General features: G+C 44.6%; 1 protein-coding gene across 1 annotated transcript; it reads left to right on the top strand.

Moving 5' to 3' along the window:
• The first annotated feature begins 437 nt into the window (after positions 1–437).
• On the top strand, positions 438–25,135 carry RNF149 (ring finger protein 149). The gene is made up of 7 exons (XM_079941035.1): positions 438–1,103; positions 10,514–10,764; positions 13,019–13,087; positions 15,644–15,726; positions 17,960–18,056; positions 21,628–21,826; positions 24,517–25,135. The coding sequence occupies exons 1-7, from the start codon at positions 650–652 to the stop codon at positions 24,558–24,560; spliced, it is 1,197 nt and encodes a 398-aa protein (XP_079797161.1). The 5' UTR covers positions 438–649; the 3' UTR covers positions 24,561–25,135.
• Positions 25,136–25,272: the final 137 nt, after the last annotated feature.

Here is a 25,272-nt window from a genome sequence, read left to right on the forward strand (position 1 = left end):
CACTCACTTCAATGTTACAGACTATACACAAAATACCAAAATCAATTAGCATTACAAAATCGGTAACAAAAAGTATCTGGAAAATCTGTGCAGCTTTGGCGTTTTTAAGCTGTTTTCCAATGTTTTAGACAAGCAAGGCCTTTGCCACGTGCCTTGCACAGTGAATGCTTCACAAACATCCGTTCAGCGATTTTACACAACCAGGTTCCCGCGCCTCTTGGCCGGCTCGCGGAGAAGTTTCCCGTTTCTCGGGCTGTCACTTCCCATACCCCCGCCTCGGCCCGCAGGGTCCTGGGGCCCCGGGACCACCGGGCCGCAGGAATCTGGTGACACTCCATAAAGCACTCGGTGGTCCCGAGCCCGCATGCGTGGCGCCGGGCTCTGCGCGGGGGGCGGGGCCAGCCGAGGCCGCGCCCCCGCCGCCCCGCCAGGTGCGCGTGCGCCACGGCTCCGCCCTCCGGCCCCGCCCCGCCCCGCCCGCCCGCCGCTCCTTCAGGTGCGCGTGCGCCGCGGCCGCTCCCGCGACCGGGACTGGGTCTTCCCGGGCTCGGCAGCTGGTGTCGATTTCTCTGCGCTTTTCGGCGGCCTGGCACGCCAGCGCCCTTCGGCTCCCGCCCGGCCCTCTCCCGGTCAGCCCGGCGGCGGGGCCATGGCGTGGCGGCGGCGGCGGCCCGAGGCCCGCAGCGGGGCCCGCGGCGCGCTGGCGCTGCTAGCGCTGGCCCTGTGTGCGCCCGGGGCCCGGGGCCGGGCGCTCGAGTGGTACTCGGCCGTGGTGAGCACCGAGTACGTGGACCCGCAGACCAACCGGAGCGTGCGGAGCGTCTCGGAGAGCGGCCGCTTCGGCGAGAGCTCACCCAAGGAGGGCGCGCGGGGCCTGGTGGGCGTCCCGCGCGCCGAGGACCGCGACCCCGAGGGCTGCGCGCCCCGCACGCGCTTCCTCGTGCCCGGCGGCCGGGGAGCCGCGCCCTGGGTCGCGCTGGTGGCGCGCGGGGGCTGCACCTTCAAGGACAAGGTGTTGGCGGCGGCTCGGCGGAACGCCTCGGCCGTGGTCCTGTACAACGAGGAGCGCCACGGGAACCTCACCGCGCCTATGTCCCACGCGGGTGAGCCGCCGGGGCGCGGGGACTGGCGGGGCGTCGGTGCGCCGCGGTCCCGGCCGACCGCGAGGGGCGGCGGCGATGGGCTGTGGCCGAAGGGAACTACGAGGGAAGCGCTAGGTTGGCTCGGTGTGATCCCCGGGGGCTCTTAGGAGGGAGGCGAGCCTAAGGACAAGATTAGATCGTCTCCCTGGGCCCTTCCAAGTGGAGGGAGGTGCGCTGTGCAGGAGGGTGATGGGGAGAACGGAAGAAATTAAAACCCGCAGGAGGAGGATTGTGGTTCTCGCCGGCGGAAAGTCTCATGATTCCTAATCATGGATCCTTGCCATTCGGCGTTCCCCAAAGTCAGGTGGCGCAGGAGTGGAAGCTCTTTCCCAGGGCATTCCAGGGTCTGGCTCTCCCTTCACCATGTAAGGTGGTGGCTTGGTGACACTCTGGCGTCTTCACTTTCATAAAACATGTCAATATTCTGAACTTTTGAGTGGGACAGTCTGGATTCAACTGAGTCAGAAAACCTGGCCTTAAGTTGGGGTATGTTTTCTCACTTGCTAAATAGAAGGTTATAATACTGGCTCACCTGCCAATCAGATCGCTTGACACTTGAGTTTAGTTGAAAATTTTAAAGTTGTGATCATGCAGGAAAAGATCTTGCTCTTGGGACTTCCCTCGTGGTCCAGTGGTTAAGACTCTGCCCTTCCGCTGTAGAGGGCACGGGTTCGATCCCTAGTCAGGAAACCAGGATCCCACAAGACACATGGCTTGGCCAAAAAAAAAGAAATTTTACTCTTTGCCGGGTGACCCTTCCCACACACTGTTCTCTGGGGCAACGGGTTGCATCGTCAAGCAGTCATGAAAGTTTAAAAGGTGCATTTTGCAAGGTTATCATCCTTAGGACTGAATTCCAAGTGATAGTCTACCAATACACGGCAGAGTCGGAAGGCCTTCGAAGAACACGACTTATTCTGAACTTACTGGGATTAAAATCTCTTTAGAGAGTTTCTGCTACTGCTGCAAGTCAGACATCCTTTTTCCTGTGCTTTTGGTTTTTGTTCTGTTTTGGCTTCTTGAATGCAAGTTCAGAATACCTGTACAATGAGGACAGGAGAGTGACTTTGCATTTGGCCTACTTTAGCAGAACGAGGGAACAGAATTCTGTTGAGACGTGCGGAAGTGAGACTGTTAGAACCACGCTTTCAAGATGTTGACGGCCAGGGCTGGGGAGGTGCTAAAAAGTGGGTGGAAACCCATAGGGCAGGGAAGGGTGGGCTGGATGGCAGCCAGGCATATTGAAGTTGGATGGAGTGATCTGGTAGAGGTGTAGGTTGGAGAAGAGGTAACAGAAAGAGTCAGGTTTTTGAGAAGGACAGCGGCTGGGTCCAGGATACTCGTGGAGGGGTTGTCCTCAGATAGGAGAGGGGAAATTCCTCCGTTGCAACAGAGAGGAAGTGGGTTTGGGGAGGAAACGGGAGCAGATGTCCCCGTGGTGGCACTGGGCGATGTACCACCTTTGGTGCAATTATTCCAGTTGTCACCGTACCCAAGTCACATCTCTACCAACCTCTCGTGAGAAGTTCTGTCAGAGTTCACACAGCGTTCCAGATGCATCCTGTGGACAGGCACCTGCCAAAGAAAAGAGGGCAGTGTGTGAGGGTTCTCTGGTGCTGGGGCCTTGCAGTGTCTTCTGAGTGATATCGTAATGGGGACTTTTTCTTTTCCATGGCAGGCCCATCAGCGTACGGTTTTCTAAATCTGTTTACTGCATTTTTTGGTAGTGACATTCACGTCCTTCCAGGCTAATTACACTTGTTCTAACCATGGTTCAGTAACCTTGCTTGCTTACATTATTGACACATAATCTATCCAGGCCCAGAAAACACCCAGGCCCACAATGCCCTGGGAAAGAGCTTCCACTCATTATTGACATATAATCTCTCCAGGCCCAGAAAACACCGAATTGGTATTTATTTTACATCTTCTTCCTGTGAGCTTCTGTTGCCATTATCAGTGTCTATTCTAGCCTTTTTACTGTGAGAATAATTCTGTTTGAGAAAAAAGACAAAAGTAACAGCATTAGGAATTTTTTTTTTTAATGTATGAAAGTTCTCAGTGCAGAGTCGGTATTCTCCGCTTCTTCCTCCCGACAGCCCTTCGAGGTGGGTACTTTAACCCCGTTTTACAGATGAGGAAACCGATGACCAAAGAATTTAAATGCCTGGCCCATGGTAACACGGTGATCTATGGCCAGATCATTCTTTGTTGCAGGGGCCTTTCCTGGCCTCTACTCACGAGATTCCAGTTGCGACAACCAAAAATGTCTCCAGATATGGCCAGATGTCCGGGGGCAGAGGGGATGACAGTAGCATCCAATGTTTTGAACCACTGACTTAAAAGGAGGTGAATTTGGTGTAGTGTGACCAATGGGTTACACAGAGGAGACACTGGAAACAGGGAATCCACTTAGACCAGTGTCTAGTCCAGGTAGAAGTGTGAGGGCCTATACTGTAGTGGTCACTAGAAATGGAAAGGCATGACCCTCATTCTCAGAAGGTGGCCCCACTGGGGACAAGGGTACAGCTGTTTCATGGCGTTTTGAGAATGGACTAGAATTAAGAATGGAGTGAGTGGAATTAAGTCAGAAGAGGAGACAACTTTGATGGACTAGAATTTGAAACGTTACGCAGAACATTGACGGCAGCTCAGACTTTGCTTTCTCGTGTTTTGTCAGAGCGTGGACAGGGCCAGTGTAAAGCGCTGATCGGCGGTTCTGTGCCGGGGCGCCACAGAATAGGTCGAGGGGGCTGCCTGTAAACTCCAATCCTGATAGTCTCCTCCCAAGTCTCAGAATTTCACCAGTTTTTCTTAGACCTGTTGCTTGACTACTAGAATCCAGTACAAGATATTTTGGACTTAAATCAGTATTTTATTGTGGTTCTAAAATAAATCGTGACTTTAAGATAATATTCTATCAGGACATCTGTAAGGACCGTTACCCTAACGCCCAAGGTTGGTTCCCTTTACTTCGGCAGATGGATATACAACGGCCGGTCTGGGCCAAGTACGGTGCCTGCTTGGGGGCAGAAACGCCTAAGACGTGTGCCGGGACTTTGAGGAATTCCCAGCCTAGTGGGAGCGATAAACAGACCTTTCCAGGCAATGTGGCTTGGACCTCGACAGAATTATATGCACAGGTACTTAGAAAGCATAAAGGAAGGGCATCCGATGCAGAGATAGTGCAAAGATGATTAGAAGTCAGTTTGACCAAGAAAAGTAAAAATTGATGTAAGTCAGACCATTGAAATGAAAGCTTTTGGAGAGGGTCGGCCTCGATGTGGTGATTGTTAGTTAACAGCAGGCTGATCCTTTAGCTGACATCTTGAGTGGCTGTTTAGACTGGCCCTTTAGTGCTGTCAGCAGTTTACTGAGCGCCAAGTACCGGCAGGGCTTAGAGGTGTGTTTGGGGAAGGGGCCGGAATTGGGGTGGAGGGAGATGACACAGGTGATGCGAAATCCTTACCTCAGGAAAGATGTGCGTTTTGTGTTTGCAGAGCACGGTAAGTAGTCTCTTATGAGTGAATGAAGCCCGATGACCTTGAATGCTGCCCTGTCGCAAATGATCTAGATGTTTAGATTTGAGAGTAGAATGTGTTTCGGTGCCCTAGGAAGAGATGGTACCTCCCAGCCTCCTAGCAGGTGGGATTAACTCAGCCAGTTCCCAGCCAGATGGAGTGCTGAAGCGCAGCTTAAGCTGATGAAGGCATCTGAGTGTGTGTCTGGTACGCGGGGTGGAGCGGGGCTGTGGAACCTTCTGGGTGAAGGGAGTGGCCTCGGAGAGGACTGCAGGCCTGAGGCGACAAGGTGAGGCGTTCTGGAAAGCTGCAAGGAGATCGCAGTGAGATTGTTGAGTGCTGTACTCAGCAAACGCAGAATATCCTTGAGCAGGCCGGGTTATGCAAAGCAAAACTCATCCTAGCCCACCAGAAAGACATTTCTGTTCGCGTGACGGCTTCACATTTTGGAGACGTTTCCATTCATATTTGGTGTACTGTTTCCCCTGCACAGGGAGTCTCTGATAATTCTCCTTATTGGGTCAGTTCAAGGATAATACCGGAAGATAAACCAGTTTTTCAGGTTGATGCATTTGTACAGAAACCCTTCTGTTGGGCCATCACTGTGTGATGCTGAGCGCAAAAACTAATAAATAAGAACTGTAGTCCTTGTCTAGTGAGGGGGCGGGGCCCAGGAAGACATTCTAGCAGGAGGGTAGAAAGAGGTGTACTTCAGAGGCATTGCTGCATCTTAAAAGATTTGACCAGGAATTCTCCAGGTCTGGGGAGGGGGGGGCGGGAGGGATGGAGAGAATATGGAAGTTAAGTTATTGGAAAAAAGAAAACCTGAAAGGTCATGGGATTCTCTAGGAGATTTAAAATGTATTTCTCGCTGCCTGCATCTAGAACAGAAATCTAAGCCACTACTTTAAATATTTTAGCAGTTCCCATCTCCTTCAAGAGAGTGTTGAAATCTACTTTAAATAGTTTCCTAGGGAGGAGGAATGGTACACTAGACTCAAAGGTAACCCTCCAGAATGTTGAAGCTATTGACCAAAACAGATTTTCTTTTTACATTTTTTGTTTGTTTTTGACAAGGTGGTAAGGGGAACTGTTATTTCTCAAGTAGGTTTATGATGGTGTGCTCTGTTTGAGACCTTATGAGACGCCGATGTGTAAGACAGAAATCCAACAGACTGCCTTCAAGGAGTTTAGCGGTGAGGTCTGTAGGTCCTTTTGGGGAAGGGCGGGCATTGCACAGGGTGACCTTTTTCGGTCTAGTGTGATTGGTAGCACTGAGGCCTGGGGAAGAAACACATTCAAAGGGCTTTTTCTCCCCTTGTCCCAAGACTCTGCGCATCTGTGTCTGGAGAAGGCACAGGCAAAACGTTTGCTTTGGCAATCAGCCGTGACTTGCGCTCTCGTGCCACTAGGGCTCTCTAGGACTGGCCCCCGGTACATCCGGAGGGGAGGGCAGGGCCAGACGCGGGGCCTGTGCTCGGCACCCCTTGGGGTTGTGCGCCCAGTGACCCTGAGCTAGTGCATGTTTACTCAACTGCCCGGCCTCCAGTTCATCCCACACGTGCCCCAGAAGAGCCAATCACGGGATCGAAGACGTCTTCATTCTGAGTTTTTAAATCTAAAGTAGTTCCCAGAAGCAATCTTGCTGCTATAATTAGAGTGTAGCAAAATTTAGCACTCAGTATTTTTTTTTTTTCAATTTCTTGTAACTTAATGAACTAAGAGTTTCCTAGGTGAAAAATTTCAGATTGATACTGGAGGTGTTTTCCGTCCCAGCTGTCCTGATCATCACTGCTTGTCTGCAGCCCCTGCCTTGAGGTTTCGGGTGTTCTCAGCTCATCCCCCATCTCTCACTCATTTAGACAACAGATATTTATTAAATAGTTACTACGTGCCAGGTTCTACATGAGCCACTGGGGTAATGAGACAAGCAGGATACATTTATGTGTATTTAGTCACTAACCGAACTGGGCCAGTCACCATTCCAAATATGCTCTTATATGATGGTTTCACAGCCCAGAAATCTCCCTTCTTTTGCTTGGGGAACTTTTCCAGTCCGTCAAGATGTACTGACTTCCCCGTGAAAAAGTTCCCTCCCACCCCAGACAAAATGATCAGTTCATTTCCGCAGTTTTCTGTTATTCCACATTCTCGTTAGATAAGCAACAGCCCCAAATAGAAAAATTCTCATCCCCATTTTACAGCTGAACAGATACTTTCAGAGCACCCAGGCAGTGGTTGTCCGAGGGAGATGTGAGCCTGGCTGGCCCTGGAGCCTGAGTCCCCCCGAATGAGGAGGCAGGGCAGAGGCACACGTAGGAGCTGGGGCTTCAGGCCCTGGAACTGGCTTTTCCAGGTGGTGTGTGACATTGAGCAACTCTTTTTTTTTTTTAATTGGAGTATAATTGCTTAACAGTGATGTGTTAGTTTCTGCTGTACGATGAAGTGAATCAGCTCTGTGTATACATATGTCCTCTCCCTCTTGGACCTCCCTCCCCCATCCCACCCATCTAGGTCATCACAGAGCACCGAGCTGAGCTCCCTGTGCTATGCAGCAGGTTCCCACTAGCTAGCTATTTTACACATGGTAGTGTATTTAGCCCTCGTCTGTAAAATGATTACTCGATTCTTTCTGCCTCAAGTGTGAGACAGAGTGAAAGTGCTTCAGAGTTGGTTTTCCCCGTTAACACACAAAGGTCATTCTATCATCAGTACCAGAAACCGTAACTGTAACTGTAGCATAGCAACATTTTGTTTTCTGTATAAAAGAGAGAGACAGGTACCTGGGGTTCATTATACTCTCCTTTCTACTTTAGCACGTGCTTGAAATTTTCCACGAAAGGAAACTTTTCTTAATTTATGAAAAGGGCTTTCAGCGTATAAAGCACCACATAATCATAAGTGGTATAAGTATCCTAATGGTTTCTGTATTTGTCTTTCTCAGCTAGGAGATGTTTATTTCCCTGAACGCAGGAAATGCCTTGCTCCTTATTAAGTCTCCCCAGTGATGATGTCGTAGATTGCGTGAGTGCTCAGACAACCGGGTTACTTGCCAAGGAGCACTTTTAGGGCTGGGTCATAGGATCGGCCTCCAGACAGCAGCCACCTGAGAAGGGTGCCCTTCTGGGTTTTCAGTAACTAAATCCCCACGGCCCAGGGCGGATTTGCTACAGATTAAATTTCTCTCTATAATAAAATAGTGTGAGAATGTGGTTTCACTGTAATGCCAGAGAACAGTCTCTAAATGTATTTTGTAAGTTAGTTTTTGAATAGGTAATACGTACACCTGATAGAGAATTTTTCCTGTGTCCAGCTCTCCCCCCGCCCGGAGGCAGTCAGGGTCCCCAGTCTCTGGGGTAGCCTTCGGGGGATCTGTACTGATACCGCCACGTAGACCTCTTGTCCACACAGTTTTATGTGCGGCTTTTTTCCTCTTGTGTCTTGACTACCGTCACTATTAACAGAGCTGCTGCCTCAGACTGTGTACACGTACTGTAAGTTACATAAATATTATTGATGGACATTTATATTTTTATTTTTTTAATAAATATATTTATTTTTGGCTGCATTGGATCTTCGTTGCTGCGAGCAGCCTTTCTCTAGTTGCGGCGAGCGGGGGCTACTCTTCATTGCAGTGCACGGTTTCTCATTGCAGTGGCTTCTCTTGTTGCGGAGCACGGGCTCTAGGCACTCGGGCTTCAGTAGTTGTGGCTCGCGGGCTCTAGAGCGCAGGCTCAGTAGTTGTGGCGCACAGGCTTAGTTGCTCCGCGGCATGTGGGATCTTCCTGGACCAGAGCTTGAACCCGTGTCCCCTGCATTGGCAGATGGGTTCTTAACCACTGCACCACCAGGGAAGTCCCATTGATGTACATTTAGGCTGTGATAGCAAAATTTTAGAAAAAACACTGGCAATAAATATCTTTATGGATATCTCCTGTGTACATACATAAGTATACCTTTGGAATTAGTTTCTTGGATCTGGAATTGCCGGGTCAGGGAAACATGTGCATTTAAAAACTTTTAGTGGCTGTTGCTCTCCATGCCAGGTTGTAATAATTCACTCCCCCAGGACGAGTGCCCGTTTATACTTGCTCTTGCTGATATGGCGTATCAGACTTTTTGATGTTTGCCAATCTTTTAGGTGTGTTTTCATTTGTACCATGACTTTTCATATGTTTAAATCCTTTCTGGGGGGAGTGATCGCTAATATGTACTGGATTTCTTTTGGGGGTGATGAAAATGTTATGGAATTAGCTAGTGGTGATGGTTACGCAGCCTTTGTGAATATACTAAAAACCATTGAATTGTACACTTATTTAAAAGAATGAATTTTATGGCATGTGAATTATATGTCACTAAAGATGCTGTTTTTTTTTTTTAAACCCATTTGTGTTTTCTGCAAACTGACTTAATTTTCTTTCTGTTGCTCTTTTTCTTATAGGAAATTAGCTTTTAGTCTTTGTTACATTCCATGTATTTTTTTCCCCATTGACCAGTTGCTCTTTTGATCTTGAGTCTTTGATTTTCCTCTCTTTTAGCCAGTGCAGAAAATTTTTGTTTTTATATAATTGGTTAGTTGCTCAAATCTTTTTTTTTAAGAAGTTTCGAGGTGATTTTTTCACACTTCGAAAGGTTTTCCTTCAATATTACTTTTTTTTTTTTTTTTTTGTGGTACGCGGGCCTCTCACTGTTGTGGCCTCTCCCATTGCGGAGCACAGGCTCCCGACGCGCAGGCTCAGCGGCCATGGCTCACGGGCCCAGCCGCTCCGCGGCACGTGGGATCCTCCCAGACCGGGGCACGAACCCGTGTCCCCCGCATCGGCAGGCAGACTCTCAACCACTGCGCCACCAAGGAAGCCCTGTTTTTTCTTTTTTATATGTTTAAATCTTGGATTTGGTTAGAATTTATTTTGGCTTAAGTTGCAAAGAAGGGATGCAGCTTTTTAGTCTCAGGTGATACTCAGCGGCACCCACACTGTTTTTTTAAAAAATAATCCATTTTACCCCATTGATTTGAAATTCCACTTTTATCGTTTACTGAATTCTTTTATGTATTTGGGTCTAGTTTCTGGGCTTCTTATTCTGCACCATTCTGGTTGTCTTCATATGCTACTACCACACTGTTCTAATTACTTTGACAACAAAGGCTAGTCCAGGTTTTACTGTTTACAAAGCTTTCCTGATTGTTCTTTATTATTTTTCCCCTAAATGAGTTTTAGAAGCAGAATTTTTAAGGTTTTTAAAATCCCATTGATAATTTTAAAAATTAATTTATAGATTCATGTAAAATTGGCCATTTTATCCCTTTTTTATTTCTCTTATTTTTTTGTCTTATGTCTGCTGGTGTCCTCAGAACAAGATGAAATAATATCGAGCACAGTGGAACTTCTCCGACTGCCTCCCTGAGTTAGTGGGTGTGCTTAGGCATTCATATTAATAGTCACAAGTTGAAATTGGTCTGTGTGGTTCTTATGTTGGTTTTTTGCTACCATGCTTGGTTCTGTTACCCTAGAAATAATTTTAAGGCTTCTTTTTATTTTTTTCAATCTGCTGTGGAGCACTTTAAATGTCATTAATGTTACTTGCTCTTTAAAGGTTTAGGGGTAGAACTCACCTGTGAAACTGAACGGGGGGTGGGGACGGCTCTTGCTTTCTAGGGGGTAGTTCTTAGTGATTTATTCTACTTCTTATGCAATCAGTGTTTTCTCCTTGGAGACCAATGTTGGTAACTTGGGTTTTCCTAGAAAGTTATCCATTTTCTCACAGTTTTGGTTGTATGTGCATGGAGCCATACTTTCTCTGTGTCTTATTTTGTGCTCTTCATATTTGTTCCTTTGTTCTTTCCTGCAGGAACAGGAAGTATAGTAGTCATTATGGTTAGCTACCCCAAAGGAAGAGAAATTGTGGATCTGGTGCAGAAAGACATTCCGGTCACAATGACCATAGGGCTCGGCACCCGGCACGTACAGGAGTTCATCAGCGGTCAGTCCGTGGTGTTTGTGGCCATCGCCTTCATCACCATGATGATTATCTCATTAGCCTGGCTAATATTTTACTATATACAGCGCTTCCTATACACTGGCTCACAGTTTGGAAGTCAGGTAATTGTCTCTTTAACTTTGCTTTTTAAAAGATAGTTTGTAAATATTTCCTATATATATTGCTTGAACTTATTGGACAATATTCTTAATTTCATTATCACTCACAATATTTAAGTATTAATATGGGGTTTTTTGAAATATAAATTTTATTTTTATTTATTTTTGGCTGCGTTGGGTCTTCGTTGCTGCGCGCAGGCTTTCTCTAGTTGCGGCGAGCGGGGGCTACTCTTTGTTGTAGTGCGCGGGCTTCTCATTGCGGTGGCTTCTCTTGTTGAAGGAGCACGGGCACTAGGTGCGCGGGCTTCAGTAGTTGTGGCTTGCGGGCTCTAGAGTGCAGGCTCAGTAGTTGTGGTGCACAGGCTTAGTTTCTCCGCGGCATGTGGGATCTTCCCGGACCAGGGCTTGAACCCGTGTCCCCTGCATTGGCAGGCGGATTCTTAACCACTGCGCCACCACACCAGGGAAGCCCCGGGGGGGGGGGTTGAAATAAGTTTTAAATTAGAATATATTAAACTTTCTGTTCTGTGGGAAATTGGGTCATGTTTCACTCCTGCAGAGACCCTCTATCCTTCCCAGATGTAAAGGGATGACAAAAAAGCAAGGCATGAGGTGGGGGGGACCTGGTTCTGTGTTTCGAAAGAGAACGGGCTTCCCTGTCTCCATGGTGGAGCCACGTTCAGAGCCATTTATCTGCAGAGACTGGTTCAGTAACCGGGGAGACAAGGGCCCTCTGGGTTCCCCACTCACCTGTTGTCTTGAGAACCGCCCCCTTCCTGGCTCTGCAGGCAGTAGATGGTCATTTCTGGGTCATCTTCCACCTCCGACTCGGAAGCCTCTGCCCTTTTAGGGACGTTAGCAGATGAGTGTAAGGAGCCCCTTCCTCAGCTGATGACGTTCTTACCAGTGATTAAACATAAGATTGGTTTCTTCTAAAAGGGACGCCTCTTGCACTGTTGATGGGAATGTAAATTGATACAGCCACTATGGAGAACAGTATGGAGGTTCCTTAAAAAACTAAAAATAGAACTGCCATACGACCCAGCAATCCCACTACTGGGCACATACCCTGAGAAAACCATAATTCAGAAAGAGTCATGTACCACAATGTTCATTGCAGCTCTATTTACAATAGCCAGGTCATGGAAGCAACCTCAGTGTCCGTCGACAGATGAATGGATAAAGAAGATGTGGCACATATATACAATGGAAGATTACTCAGCCATAAAAAGAAACGAAATTGAGTTATTTGTAGTGAGGTGGATGGACCTAGAGTCTGTCATACAGAGTGAAGTAAGTCAGAAAGAGAAAAACAAATACCGTATGCTAACACATATATATGGAATCTTAAAATAAATGGTTCTGAAGAAGCTAGGGGCAGGAAAGGAATAAAGATGCAGACATAGGGAATGGACTTGAGGACACGGGGAGAGGGAAGGGTAAGCTGGGACAAAGTGAGAGAGTGGCATGGACATATATACACTGCCAAATGTAAAATAGGTAGCTAGTGGGAAGCAGCTGTGTAGCACAGGGAGATCAGCTCGGTGCTTTGTGACCACCTAGAGGGGTGGGATAGGGAGGGTGGGAGGGAGGGAGACACAAGAGGGGAGGAGATATGGGGATATATGTATATGTATAGCTGATTCACTTTGTTATAAAGCAGAAACTAACACACCATTGTAAAGCAATTATACTCCAATAAAGACGTTAAAAAAAAAAGGTTTCTTCAGACATGGAGTTGAAAATAAGTATTCTTTAGCAACAAAACAGCTCTTAACATGTGGCTGTTGTGTACATTAGGACTTCAGTGGTAATTTCTTCTTTTTAAATTTATTTATTTATTTTTGGCTGCATTGGGTCTTTGCTGCTGCGCGTGGACTTTCTCTAGTTGTGGCGAGTGGCGGCTACTCCTGGTTGTGGTGCGCGGGCTTCTCTTATTGCAGAGCATGGTCTCTAGGCGCGCCGGCTCTAGAGCGCAGGCTCAGTAGTTGTGGTGCACGGGCTTAGTGGCTCCAGGGCATGTGGGGTGTTCCAGGACCAGGCCTCGAACCCGTGTCCCCTGCATTGGCAGGTGGATTCTTAAGCACTGCGCCACCAGGGAAGCCCTTCAGTGGTAATTTCTTAAAATTAGTTTCATTGTAGTCATCTAACTTTGCTTTTTAAATGAAATTTTTCCACATTGCTTATATTATAATATATGAATTTTTTAAATAGTGACTTAAATTTTTCAATAATAAGAATGTTTTTCCTCCCTAAGAGCCATAGAAAAGAAACAAAGAAACTTATTGGGCAGCTTCCTCTTCATACTGTAAAGCATGGAGAAAAGGTAATATTTTCATAGTTTTTTGTTTGTTTGAATTAAACTGAAAACTCAGTTCCTCAGTCCCACTGGCTATATGTCAGATGCTCAGGTGGCCACACTGGCTGGACAGTGCCCACACGTCCATCCTCCACCTGTCAGTCAGACACAGGTAACTCTGAAGAAGCTCTGGTCTCTACCGGAGGCCCTGAAGCTTAAATCCATCTCCATTAAATCTCACACTCTCTGTCCATTCTCTCTGAGACTCCTTTAATTACAGGGAGAAAACACAGGGATTTGTGGAGAAGGGGAGAAAAGATATTTTTAAAACTTTTTAAAAAAGAAACGTTTCACATGGCCAACCTGAGACGTTTAAAAGGCCAAAATCGTACCAGAGTTCAGAAGCATTTTGGAATAGGACAAATCCTAAGGAAATCTCGGAACCTCAGGTTCTTAGAGGATAGATTCCTTAAAGGAAAACGGTTGCTAACGCAGGAATAGTTATTCTCCTAATGGTCCGTTTACCGTGCTGGGAAATGTTGATGGCTGTGTTGACATAGATAGCTATGCGTTGGTTCCACTGTTTCCACTTTCGTTTTATCTCCCTGAGTTGTTGAGATCTAGTCCATGCCGATCCCCCAGTCCCCACTCCCCTGTAAGTGCATTTGGGTCCACATCTCCTCCTCTGACCTACTTAAAGGATTAAAGCTTCAGAATAACACTCATTAAACCTATAGACCTTTGACTTTAAAACTTTGGAATCTGATATTAATGGTTCATGTGGAATATGTAACATATTCTACTCTTGGAATTGTACTGTCTGCTTCATTCTTGCCCGAATGCCTTACGTTATAATAACAGTGAATTTTCATAGTTGGCGCAAGGTCGTGCTTTCTTTCCATGTAGATGTATTAAACAGGAGAAGTGTTAAAAAAAAAAAAGAAAGAAAGAAAGAAAGAAATTCCCGTCTCATGGGAAGATTAACATCTCATTTACAAATCACGAGGGTCCCTGGGGAGAGAGTCCAGCAAATGCCTGGGACAAACTGTGCATTCGGCTGGCAGTTCCGTGACAAGCATGGAGTTTTATGTTCCTCTTGAAATGTGTCTTCTACTCTCTGTGGCAGGAAATCTGTCCTTAAATATGAGAAGACATAGATTTATGTGTGTCTAATTTACTGCATGGAGTCTTTGAGAACATAAATTAATTGATATCCTCTTCGTGTACAGAACATTTTTGAAAATAGGCTTCTATGGACTGTTTTTTGAAAGTTGTCAGCAATAATGGTTAAAAAAAAAAGGGATTCATAAATGGTCCATGAGGTACACAGGTGGATTTTCTGACAATTTTACATTTTAAACTTGTACAGAAAAATACTGTGTTTTTTCTTAAATCTACATTTTGTCCAGTTCTGGAGACTGTATTTTCTAATTTTTCTTTTCTTGTGAACTTGATCACAGTAATGTGTGAGCTTGTAAACCGTTAGGGCAATGATTATTTCACCATCCTTGCATGGCATGTGAAAAAAGGTGATCATGTGTAGTTGCAACATATAATTGTAAGTGCTGTTACAAAGTTAATTTTAATACAGTCTTTGATAGCAGTATCTACATGTAAAATCAGTTTTTACTGCTTGCTTGTTAACGTGTGACCTACGTGGCTAAAGATATTTTTAAAGAATTCCGTGATGACTGTGAAGCTGTGTCCCATAAAATTAACTTGCTAAAGTTGCAGGCACTGATTGGTAGCTCCTGAATCCCCATCCCAGAGTCCTGGGAGAGAGAATCTCATTGGCCTGTTTTGGGTGATCAGGCTGGCCATGCCTACTTTGGTAGATGGGCTGAAGCCAGGTGGGTATGTCCAGGGGGTACCCAGGGAAGTGGGGGAAGGGCTGACACCACCAAAAAGGTCTGTGACCCACAGATTCTCAGAAGTTGAAATTTTGTCACAAGACTGCTTCTTCCCCAGCAGTTTTTGTTTCTTTTTACCTTTATTAACTTGATATATGAAAAAGGGAACTTCTTTTAATTTATGGTTCTTTTTTTGCTAGTGAGGTGAATACATTCAGATATTTAGCTATTTGCATTTTCTCATCTGTAAGTTATAACTGTTCTTTCACAAATTCTAATGAAAGTGCTTTTGTTTTGTGTTTTTAATGATTCCAGAAAACAAGTAGCTAATTAGATATTCATTCTTTGTTTTACATTTGAAAAATAATTTATTTTATTAGAATAAAGCAGGCATTTGCATTTCTACAGCCCTTAAAATATGATCACTTAAAAAAATGAACAATAGCCTAGAATTTAAACATAATTCGTGTCTGATTAGGTAGATGATGAAATTTTTTCTTTTTCAGCCAAATTCTTTTAAAAAAAAATCCCTTGATAATGGTAAAAATAAATACCAAGTAGAAATTATCTGTGTTTAAATTCAGGATGTACCAATGTAGAGTGGAATTCATCATTGTTTTACCCAGGTTGTAGTGAGTTTTGGTTTTGTTTTGTTTTTGTTGTTGTAGTGAGTTTTACCAAGCGTATACTGTATACTAAGGATATAGTAGATTTTTTCCTCTTCTTTCTACAGGGAATTGATGTTGATGCTGAAAGTTGTCCAGTGTGTATTGAAAATTTTAAAGGAAAGGATGTTATCAGAATCCTGCCATGCAAGTACGTTCTCTTACTTCCTGAGATGTTAAAAAATTACTGACAAGTTTCAGGTTTCTGACCAAAGAGTGAACATGTTTTTCATGATATGAAGACCTTGCTATCAGGTGATATCTTGTGATCATCTCTCCTTTTAGAAAAGAAGCTCGAAGTCTTCAAGGCTCCTCCTGTATTGTTTTACTTTAGAATTGCTTTGCTTGGAGACTTTAGGTGACCATTAAGACCCATTATGTCCTTTTGTCATAGATTGGCTTTTTAGTCTTTTAAGCAAGGCTTCTTTAGGGTCCTGGGAATCTATACTATCCATTGAGCTATTCAGATAGGTGAAGGCCCTGGGGGTTAGGGCCAGGAGCAGCCCGCAGATGTGCCTCCGGCTTTGCTGGGTTTTTTACTTTTAAATATTTTAATACTTAATGTTTTGAACTAGTGAGCATTTTCCCAGACATTTATTAGAAATGTTATTTTTAAAGACATTTCCTGGTTATGTATCTTTGTCTACTATTTTCTACCGAGATGTCTTTTTTCTTAGATTCGGCTCTGCTGTTATGGGCACCCTGGGTTCGGGTTCTTTTGGGGGTTGTGTGAAATAAATATTCCTCCCTTATTTCATTAATTTATTTTCTTTAGCAACAGGAAGTTATGTTTCCTTTTTAATAATGAGATACTTTGTTAACTTTTTAAAAAAATCGCTTTGTTAGCAGAAAGGTGTACAAAGATTATGTTTTAAAGCTGGTCAGTTTTAATTATACTTCCCACCTATTCGAAGCAGGTCACACGCTAAAATATAATTATGTCTTGCTTTATGTTTGCAAAGTGTTTTTGTGTATATCCCAGTACTTTATAGGGGATTAAGTTCTCAGGAGTTCTGTAGAGGAAATGAAGGCATGAAGATCAGAATACCAAAATTAATTTCCCTGCATGAAGATGGTGAACTTAAATCTCCAGGCATTTATATGGGTGGGTGTGGTGGATACTTAGTGAATTGGGGTTAGTGTCGGGTGATGGTGTCCTGTAGAAAATTATTAAGATAGAGAAGAATTTTTACTCTAGGTGGGCTTTAGGGCACGTCTTTGTGACCTGGATGCCACACAGTGAGCAGCCTGAGGCCGATTTCCTTTTATAGGAAATCCAGATACTCCTGAAGGCGGAGCTGGGATTTGCACTGGAGCTTCACAAACAGACGAGTTTACGTGTGCGCTTATCCTGGTCTCCTTCATGGGGTTTTATTCCGTCCATCCCCGTTTCCTCCTATGATTTATATCAGCAAATTTCCGAATAAAGCCCACATGTTGGTTTTGTTTTTTCACAATGATTCCAGTGGGTCACTTTCAGGTTGAGGATGGAAAGGTCACAAGACAAGCTGGACTGGACCATGTTCTGTCCTTACATGCTGTGATTTTTAACTGCACTGGCAGATTTCCCTTTGAAGGAAAGGTCTTCAGACAGTGACGACAGTAATAATAATGAAAAATTACTGAGGATTTATTGTGCCCAGCACCCTTGTAACCACATCACACGTTTGCTCCTCAGAACAGCTGCAGGGTAGGTGCAGAGTGGCCTCAGGATCTAGTTCAAAGTCACAGCATCAGGACGCACAGCTGGTGTCTGAGCCTCATCTGTGTGGCTCTGATACCCACAGCTGCTTACCTGCAGTACAGGTAGAGAATGTAGGTTCATCACAGAGGAGGGGAAGTCAGCCAATGAGGACAGTCAGTAAAAGAAGAAAATTCATATGTGGTTTTTCTTTTTTTGATTCTGAAAGCGATATGTTCATTCTAGAAGAATGCAGATGCTGCAAAAATATATAAGACCAAAAAATAAGTGTTTTTTTAGCCTGCAAGCCAAAGATGACTTGTTAATATTTTGTTGTATTTCCATTGGAGTCATCTTATAGACTTATATCAGATACTATCAGTTTAGTATTACTTTGTTACTATTAGTTTACTCTTGGGTTACTTAGGCCGTGTTTATTCCCAAATAAAAATACATCCTAGCATGATGTGAAAATAAACCATGTTATTTTTGTGCAGCGAAGGGGGTATTTCCCTCCACACGCCAGGTTCTGTTTAACGTGGAGAAATAGCATAGATGGCTCCCTAGGGTGAACGGATAGACTGGAATGTTGATTTGATAGCATGTAACTTGTAATGAGCAGATGAGTTGGTGGAATGTGTTGTTTCCTTTATAAGATATAAACATTTATTTTAAAACATTAACACATACTTAATTTTTTTAGGCATATTTTTCATAGAATATGCATTGACCCATGGCTTTTGGATCACCGAACGTGTCCAATGTGTAAACTTGATGTCATCAAAGCCCTGGGATATTGGGTTTGTTACATTTTTGTTTATATTCAATCTCTGCACCCCCGTTCTCCCTGAGTGATTGGATTCTGTTCCTGACCAGAGGCAGGAGTGGACTAAATGCTCCTTCTAGCATCCTGGTGGTTCCTGAAGAAATTTTCCTCTTTATTAAAAGTGAATTCTTAAGACATTCCCCAAAATCAGTGAACTAAATTTGTGATTACAGAATAATATGCTAGGTGTTTCCTTAGAGTTTGTACTTAGAGTGGTATCTTTGATAGATGTCGGTGTGACGCTGCAGGGTGTATAGGTGCTAGTCAGTGTCATATAAACAGGAATGACTGTAAAATGTTTGAAACGGAAGGAGCCTCGTGCACAGGTGCACATTTTACACACGAGGGAGCTAAGACACATACCTCTTGACACCAGCTCTCCCGATGCTTGGGTTTCAGAGTCAAGATGCTGCGGGGAGATTTATCCTGCACCCAACGTGCTCCATCACTTTGTGATACTGAGATGGTCCTAGACCTTCCTCAGAAAATAGAGACGGGAGGGCAGAGTGAAAGAGAGCGCGTCGTGGTAGCCACGCACTGATGCCTTACACGAGTTATTACAGACTCTTCCAGCCCCTATGGGAGGGAAGCGCTGTGACTCTCCTTACTTTACTAACTAGAAACTCGAGCTCAGAGAGAAGTAGCTCCCCTAAGGTCACACGGTGAGGTAATAGGGAATCAGCTTTCAGGTGCAGGCTTGCTTAATTCCAGTGTCCAAGCTCTAAACTACCCTCCTACCCAGAAGAGGGGAGGGACATAGATGGGGGGAAAAGCCCAGATCTTCCTAGATTGTTATATTTTTAGAGTCGTCCTATAATCTATTAATGTCTCAAGATATTCTTTTTTTTTTTTTAAATTTTATTTATTTATTTACTTTTGGCTGTGTTGGGTCTTCGTTTCTGTGCGAGGGCTTTCTCTAGTTGTGGCAAGCGGGGGCCACTCTTCATCGCGGTGCGCGGGCCTCTCACTATCGTGGCCTCTCTTGTTGCGGAGCACAGGCTCCAGACGCGCAGGCTCAGTAGTTGTGGCTCACGGGCCTAGTTGCTCTGTGGCATGTGGGATCCTCCCAGACCAGGGCTTGAACCCGTGTCCCCTGCATTAGCAGGCAGACTCTTAACCACTGCGCCACCAGGGAAGCCCTCAAGATATTCTTGATTAAATATAAATAGTTTTGAAACAGAGATCTTTGAAAGAAGTAATTTAAGTATCAAATATATTTTTCTTGTTGCTAAACAGAGGTTTTGGCGTGTTTATTACAGAGGTAGAAACTACAAAGAGGTTTTTTATTATGATAATGATTTTATGTGACTTAAAGCCATAACAGCCTTCAAGGCTGCAGGCCCCCTTCGGAGTATTTTTCATTTTCTAGTTCAGCGTATCTTCAAAAGAGAGCTGAGGGACCACGCACTGCCTTAATAACCAGTGTGATTTTCTGTGAATTATAATTTTCAAGTGCGAGTTCCAGAGGCCTCACCGTAGGTACACGGAGAGGGAGGCAGCAGCACTGTCTTGCTGGAAGGTCATCCGCCTGGATGTCTGGAAAATGAGCCTTTGCTGTAGAATTTCTAACATTCGTTGGGGCGTAGTCTTGATAACTGGCGGCTCTCCCCAGCGTGGAGGCTCACCCCCGACTGCCTCACGCCTTCCTGGGACTGCATTTGGAACAGTAGAACCCAGGGAGCGAGACGGGTGTTTTCTGGGCAGTTTTCCTTCTTCGTCTTTTCCTCTCGTAGATACGCTCTGAAGCTTCTTTTCTTCGTCAGTCATTTTAAACCTCTTTTCATTTCTAAACCTTTGTGCAAAAGGCATTTCACTGACCTTAGCGTTGAGACTTTCATCCTCGCGAGTTTTGCTTTTCGAAATATATACGTATGTTTCATGTGTTAAAAATCAAGACTCTTCATTTTATATCAGGTTGGATTGCTTTCAGAATGTTCAATTTCAGAAAGCTAGAATATGTGTCCCCAGAAAGCTTGCTTGCTTTTTTGAAGAAACCTATAGTAACTTTAAATCAAACTTAAGAAATTAATTTGTCTTGCCTTTAACTTTTTTTTAATCCTTTGACACATCTGCCATTGTCTTTGGGCCCATTGGCCCCTCCTGCGTTGGATTGTAGAGATAGTTATGACTCTCATATGGTAACTAGTTCTCATTTCCAAGAAAATGAGCAGGTGAGAGCGGCTTTGAAGTGCCTCTTGTCCCTGTTGTGTTTGTTGGCTCGTGGGGCGCAGGCATTCATCAGGGGAGTGATGCGTAAGGTGCTGGGTCTGAACTTGGCTCCAGGGAGACGAAGGGACAAGACTCAGGCCTCCTGCCCGCAGGCTCCTGGGGGGCTCCGCTTTCTGGACTGGTGGGTGGGAGCCGGGCCTGCGGCCCACCCCGCTGGCCAGGGAGGCCTGTTTGAAGAGTGTGGGCACAGAGGAGGGCGGCCTTGACCCTGCCAGCTGCATGTGGGAAGGGACAGGGAGGGCTTTTCAGAGGCACGTCTGAGCTGCGTGTCCAAGGGTTAGTGTATCGCAGGGAGTGACCAGGTGGGGTTTGGGACGGGCAGGTAGTTCAGCTTGGCAGGTATTTAGACAAGTACCTGGAAGAACAGACTAGGGTGGGCTGTGCGCAGTCCGGATGCTACAGCAGCTCGACAGGATTTGTCGGTTGGTGCGTCACGAGTCTGTTCTGCAGGTGTTCGGTTGCCTGTGAGAAGGCAGGGAGCCACGTGGTGCCCGGGAGTGAGGAGAGGGTTCCAGAACACGTGTGGAGCCAGCCATGCAGGCGGCAGGGCCCCTGGCCCCGAGGGCCCCAGGAGCGGGCGGCAGGGCTGAGCCAGGGTTTGCAGGAACACCCCCCCCCAACGCACACACCTTCGGTCGGTCACTCAGCAGCAGCTTCGGCCATCACGACACAGCTTTGACCCTGGCGTGAATCAGGAAAGGTTTCTGGATGGCCCCTGAATTTCGAGACTCGGACGTAGTGACGCTTGTAGAGTCTCCCGCTCTGACTTTCATGATCTCCTTTTCTTCTTTGAAGCAGCAAATGGGGAAGCGAGGCAAAGTGGCAGCGGGTAGACACCCTTTCTGGAAGGAAGGAGCAGAATCGGTTATCTTCAGGCGAACGCAGGCACAGTCTGCAGCCCTCTGCTGTTCAGAAGCCTGCTTGTCTCCGAAGCCCTGGCACCTGGCAGCCATTAGGGCAGTCATTCGAGCTCAGGGCTCCAGCCTCAGTGATGAGCGCCCAGCCAGGCTGCTCAGAAAGGCAGCAAAGTGCATTTGTGACGAAGCTCCACTTTCTGTCAATAAATAGTTTAAACGGTAGCATTGTTTGCATCGAGGGGAAAAATGGTTTTTAGAGGAAAAGGATTTAGGTCTTGAAAAGCTGCTTATTGAAGAGTGCTCGTTTTCTGGTGATGCTAAATAAATAAGACACTGTTGAGCTTTTTTGCCATGTTCATGTATAAAAGTAAATATTTTGTATGAATTAGGAGCGAAAGATGATAGATAAGCCTGATCGTGTTACTGAGAAAAGGTATTTTCTTTGCTCTAACTCTCAAGGGAGAGCTTGAGGACGTGCAGGAGACGCCTGCCCCAGAATCGCCCCCCGGGGGCGTTTCGACTGCAGATCTGAGTCTTACTTTACCAGATGGTGACAGAAGTGACGCGGGCAGCTCAGCACTGCCCACCACCAGCGACTCCGCGCCACCTTGCGAGGCCAGTTTTAAAGAGGATGCAGGTGAAAACACGGCCTTGCTGGGTGAGTCTTTTGCGGGTTCTCAAACAAAATGATGTTATCGGTGGTTGAAAGAAGGTGAAGAAATACATAAGGTGCAGAAAAGCATAAAGGAAGAATGATAACCATGACCTCACACCTGCAAATACCATTTTAACATTTCCATAAATATACTTCAGATGCTTTTTCTGTGTTTAAGGATGGGGAGAATATCATTCATGTGCCGTTAGGTGACCTGTTGTTGTTTTTTTTTTAAATTTTTGGCTGCCTTGGATCTTTGTTGCTGTGCGCGGGCTTTTCTCAGGTTGCGGCGAGCGGGGGCTACTCTTACGTGCAGTGTGCAGGCTTCTCTTTGCAGTGGCTTCTCTTGTTGCAGAGCACGGGCTCTAGTTGCGTGGGCTTCAGTAGTTGTGGCATGCGGGCTCAGTAGTTGTGGTGCACAGGCTTAGTTGCTCCGTGGCATGTGGGATCTTCCGGGACCAGGGCTTGAACCCGTGTCCCCTGCGTTGGCAGGCGGATTCCTAACCACTGTGCCACCAGGGAAGCCCAGGTGACCTGTTTTTTCCTCTTAATGTGTGAAGCTCTTTCTGTATCAGTAGACAGGACACATGATTTGGTACAGCTGCGTAGTATTACATTTTGGATTCACTGTAATTCCTGTAAACCACATCCTGCTGATGGACTTTTGTCATCAGTAACACTGAAATCATTTTGTGTATACATTTACCACCTCTCTGTAAAATAATGAATTGCATTGTTTTAAATTACTAATGCAATTATCTTCTTTTCATATTTGTTGGTTATTTATATTTTCTGAGTTGCCCATTATTTCATCCTTAGCTTCTTTTTCTATGGAGAAACTAATTTTTCATACTGATTCTAAGAGCTCTTGGTTTTTGATTTTTATCTAGTCCAGCTTCTCATTCTTTCATGATTCTTTCTGCCTTTGACAGCACGCTAACTTAGGAAAATCTGTCTCATCTGAGGGTTATTTATTTAAATTTTACTGACATTTGTGGCTTTGTATTTTACGTTTAAATCTTTAATCCGCATTGTTTAAGGGGAGATTTAACTAACCTATTTTTCCCAAATGTTTAACCACTTGTCCATTGTTTAGTGATAATTACTTGTGAATAAGTTTTGATATTTGAAAGGCAAGGCAAATTCCTTCATCTGTATTCTTTTTAAAAAAAGAATTCTGAACTGTTCTTCATTTTTTAAGATTAATCTTAAAATCAACTTGCCATGTGTAAGAAACTCCCATGAGAATTTTTATTATAGTTGAATTAATTTACAGGTTATTTTAACTGGGAAGAATTGATGCTTCTAATTTTGAATTTTGCCATCCTGGAAGAGGAAGCATATTTTCCCAAATCGGTAGTATTCAAACTGAATCGGTTTGTCTTTTTTGTCCATTTTTAGAATCTGGGAGGCAAAGGCAGAAATATGAGAACTTAAGTTTTAAACCAGTACCAGAAGAAGAAAGAATGCATTGTGTAAGAAAAAGGGAGAATGAATTTCAGAGAATGAGGAAGTGGAAAGGTGGATTGTGTAGGAGTTCTCCTAACCAGCTCTCCTGCTGGGACTCTGCCTTGTGAGGCAGAGAGTTCCATTTATAAATGTTTATAAATGCTTCTTGTTTTTAGGAATTCCATTGGTTTGTGCCTAAGTGCACACCATTGTTAGGTATTCCATTGCTTTGTGCCTAAGTGCACACCATTGTTATTTTTTTTTTTTTACCGTTGCCTTCAGGCTCCAGAAAGGAAATGAAATTTGTTTCCTTTAGTACTTGACTACCCTTGAGATATTTCAGGACAGGTAAAACTCGTATCCTCAACTAAATTTCCAAGTATTTGTTCAGGTAATTCATAATTCACTCAGGTAATTTGACAGGTAATTTATATGTCAATGTTCTTTCTACCCTATAATTGGATCGTTTGAGAACTATTGGAAAAGATCAATTCTTTTAAGCAGACATTAGTACTTTAGTGTAGTGTTAGTACTTTAGTATAATGTCTGCTTATAATTATATTAGTATAATTAGTGCAATGTAGCTTTACTCCTAGCTGAGCTAACATTTGCTCAGGAGCGCCTAGGAAATGGATGCGGGGGTTATTAACGGTAGCCCACTCCCTGGAGGACGCGTCTGCCCGAGGGGGCTCCTCTTGTCTGCTTGACCTCAGGTCTGATTGAGGAAGTATCCTGTCACTGTAAGAAACCTTTTGTGCTGAAATTATCTTTTACTCCTCTTCCTAGTAACATCCAACTGGATTCGAAGGCTGGTTTGAACCTCTCTGTGCCTCAGTTTCCAGTCTTTAGATTGGGGATAATACAATACTTGTCTCTAGCTCATAGGGTCTATATTGCCCGGTAAATGCTAGCTACTGTTTTCATGGGTGGTGACACCATTGCTATGTGTTTGAAAACACACTCTAATTAATCCCACCAGTGCAGCCTGTGTCTTTTCTATAGCACCGTGCTGACCACATAAATACTCATTAGGCTAATGCCAGAAAACCTCTCATGCTGTATGTGAGGAGGGTGTTTATATATTTCCTTGAGTGTCTGGAATAGGTTGTCGTTTTTCCATGTAAATTTTATTTAAAATTTTCCGTAATTTGTTTCTTGAACTATGATCTCCAGATCTAACAGTGTTTATGTAATTAAAGTTCAGAATATACCAACTAGTGCTGGCTTTTGTTGTTCTGTTGCAGAGACAAGCAGGAGTGACCCTCAGCGTGAAGGACCCGTCTCCTAGCATATAACCTGCCGGCGGTGTCACGGACAGAGCTTGGGCTTGAATTAAAGGACATTTTATTTTTTTTACTTTAGCACATAGTTTGTATATGTGAAAATAATGTACATTCTTTTACCTTTCAGGTTCTGATTTGATATACAAAGGGCTAAGATACTTTATTCTTAAAGAGAATTTTTGATTAGTCTTCATATATTTATCTACTAAAATGTACCATAAGATTCTTTCTTCTCAAGGATGGTTCTAGACTAAGCACATTGAATTCAGACTAGTTAAAATGGAGTTGTGTGATTATATTCAGTAGTTGATCACATGAGTTTTCCTGGAGGAAAAACTTTAGAACATGAAACTTGTAAATGTGATGAGAGAAATCTATCGCTTCCTTGCACCTCTGTACTATAGAGAGATTTCCAAACCTTAGAGCACTTTCATTGTTTTTTATTTGGAGTTATGGGAAAAGCACTGGTTGACTTTAGGATTTGCATTTCTCCCTCTCGTTACCTAATTTCTAACAACCTTGATGGGGAGGAAAGTTTTGTCCATTTTTTTCTATACAAATAAAAAAAGCTACGATTCCGTATTGCGCACGAGCATGAAGTTCTTCATTGCTTGTTAAAGAAATGGAGTAGACAGACTCTGATGGACTCTGATATGGCGTTTTTGGGGGTAAATGGTGAATATACCGATTCCAACTGCAGTTTAATCTCTACAATTA

The sequence above is a fragment of the Stenella coeruleoalba genome, assembly GCF_951394435.1.
Source record: "Stenella coeruleoalba genome assembly, chromosome: 13".
NCBI lineage: Eukaryota > Metazoa > Chordata > Mammalia > Artiodactyla > Delphinidae > Stenella > Stenella coeruleoalba.

Bases quoted from the DNA above. Each gene is read 5' to 3' on its own strand.
- RNF149 (XM_079941035.1), top strand. From the start codon at position 650: ATGGCGTGGCGGCGGCGGCGGCCCGAGGCCCGCAGCGGGGCCCGCGGC. The intron at 13,088-15,643 runs GTAATATTTTCA...TTCTTTCTACAG, and splicing joins CTGTAAAGCATGGAGAAAAG to GGAATTGATGTTGATGCTGA. The intron at 18,057-21,627 runs GTTTGTTACATT...CTAACTCTCAAG, and splicing joins TCAAAGCCCTGGGATATTGG to GGAGAGCTTGAGGACGTGCA.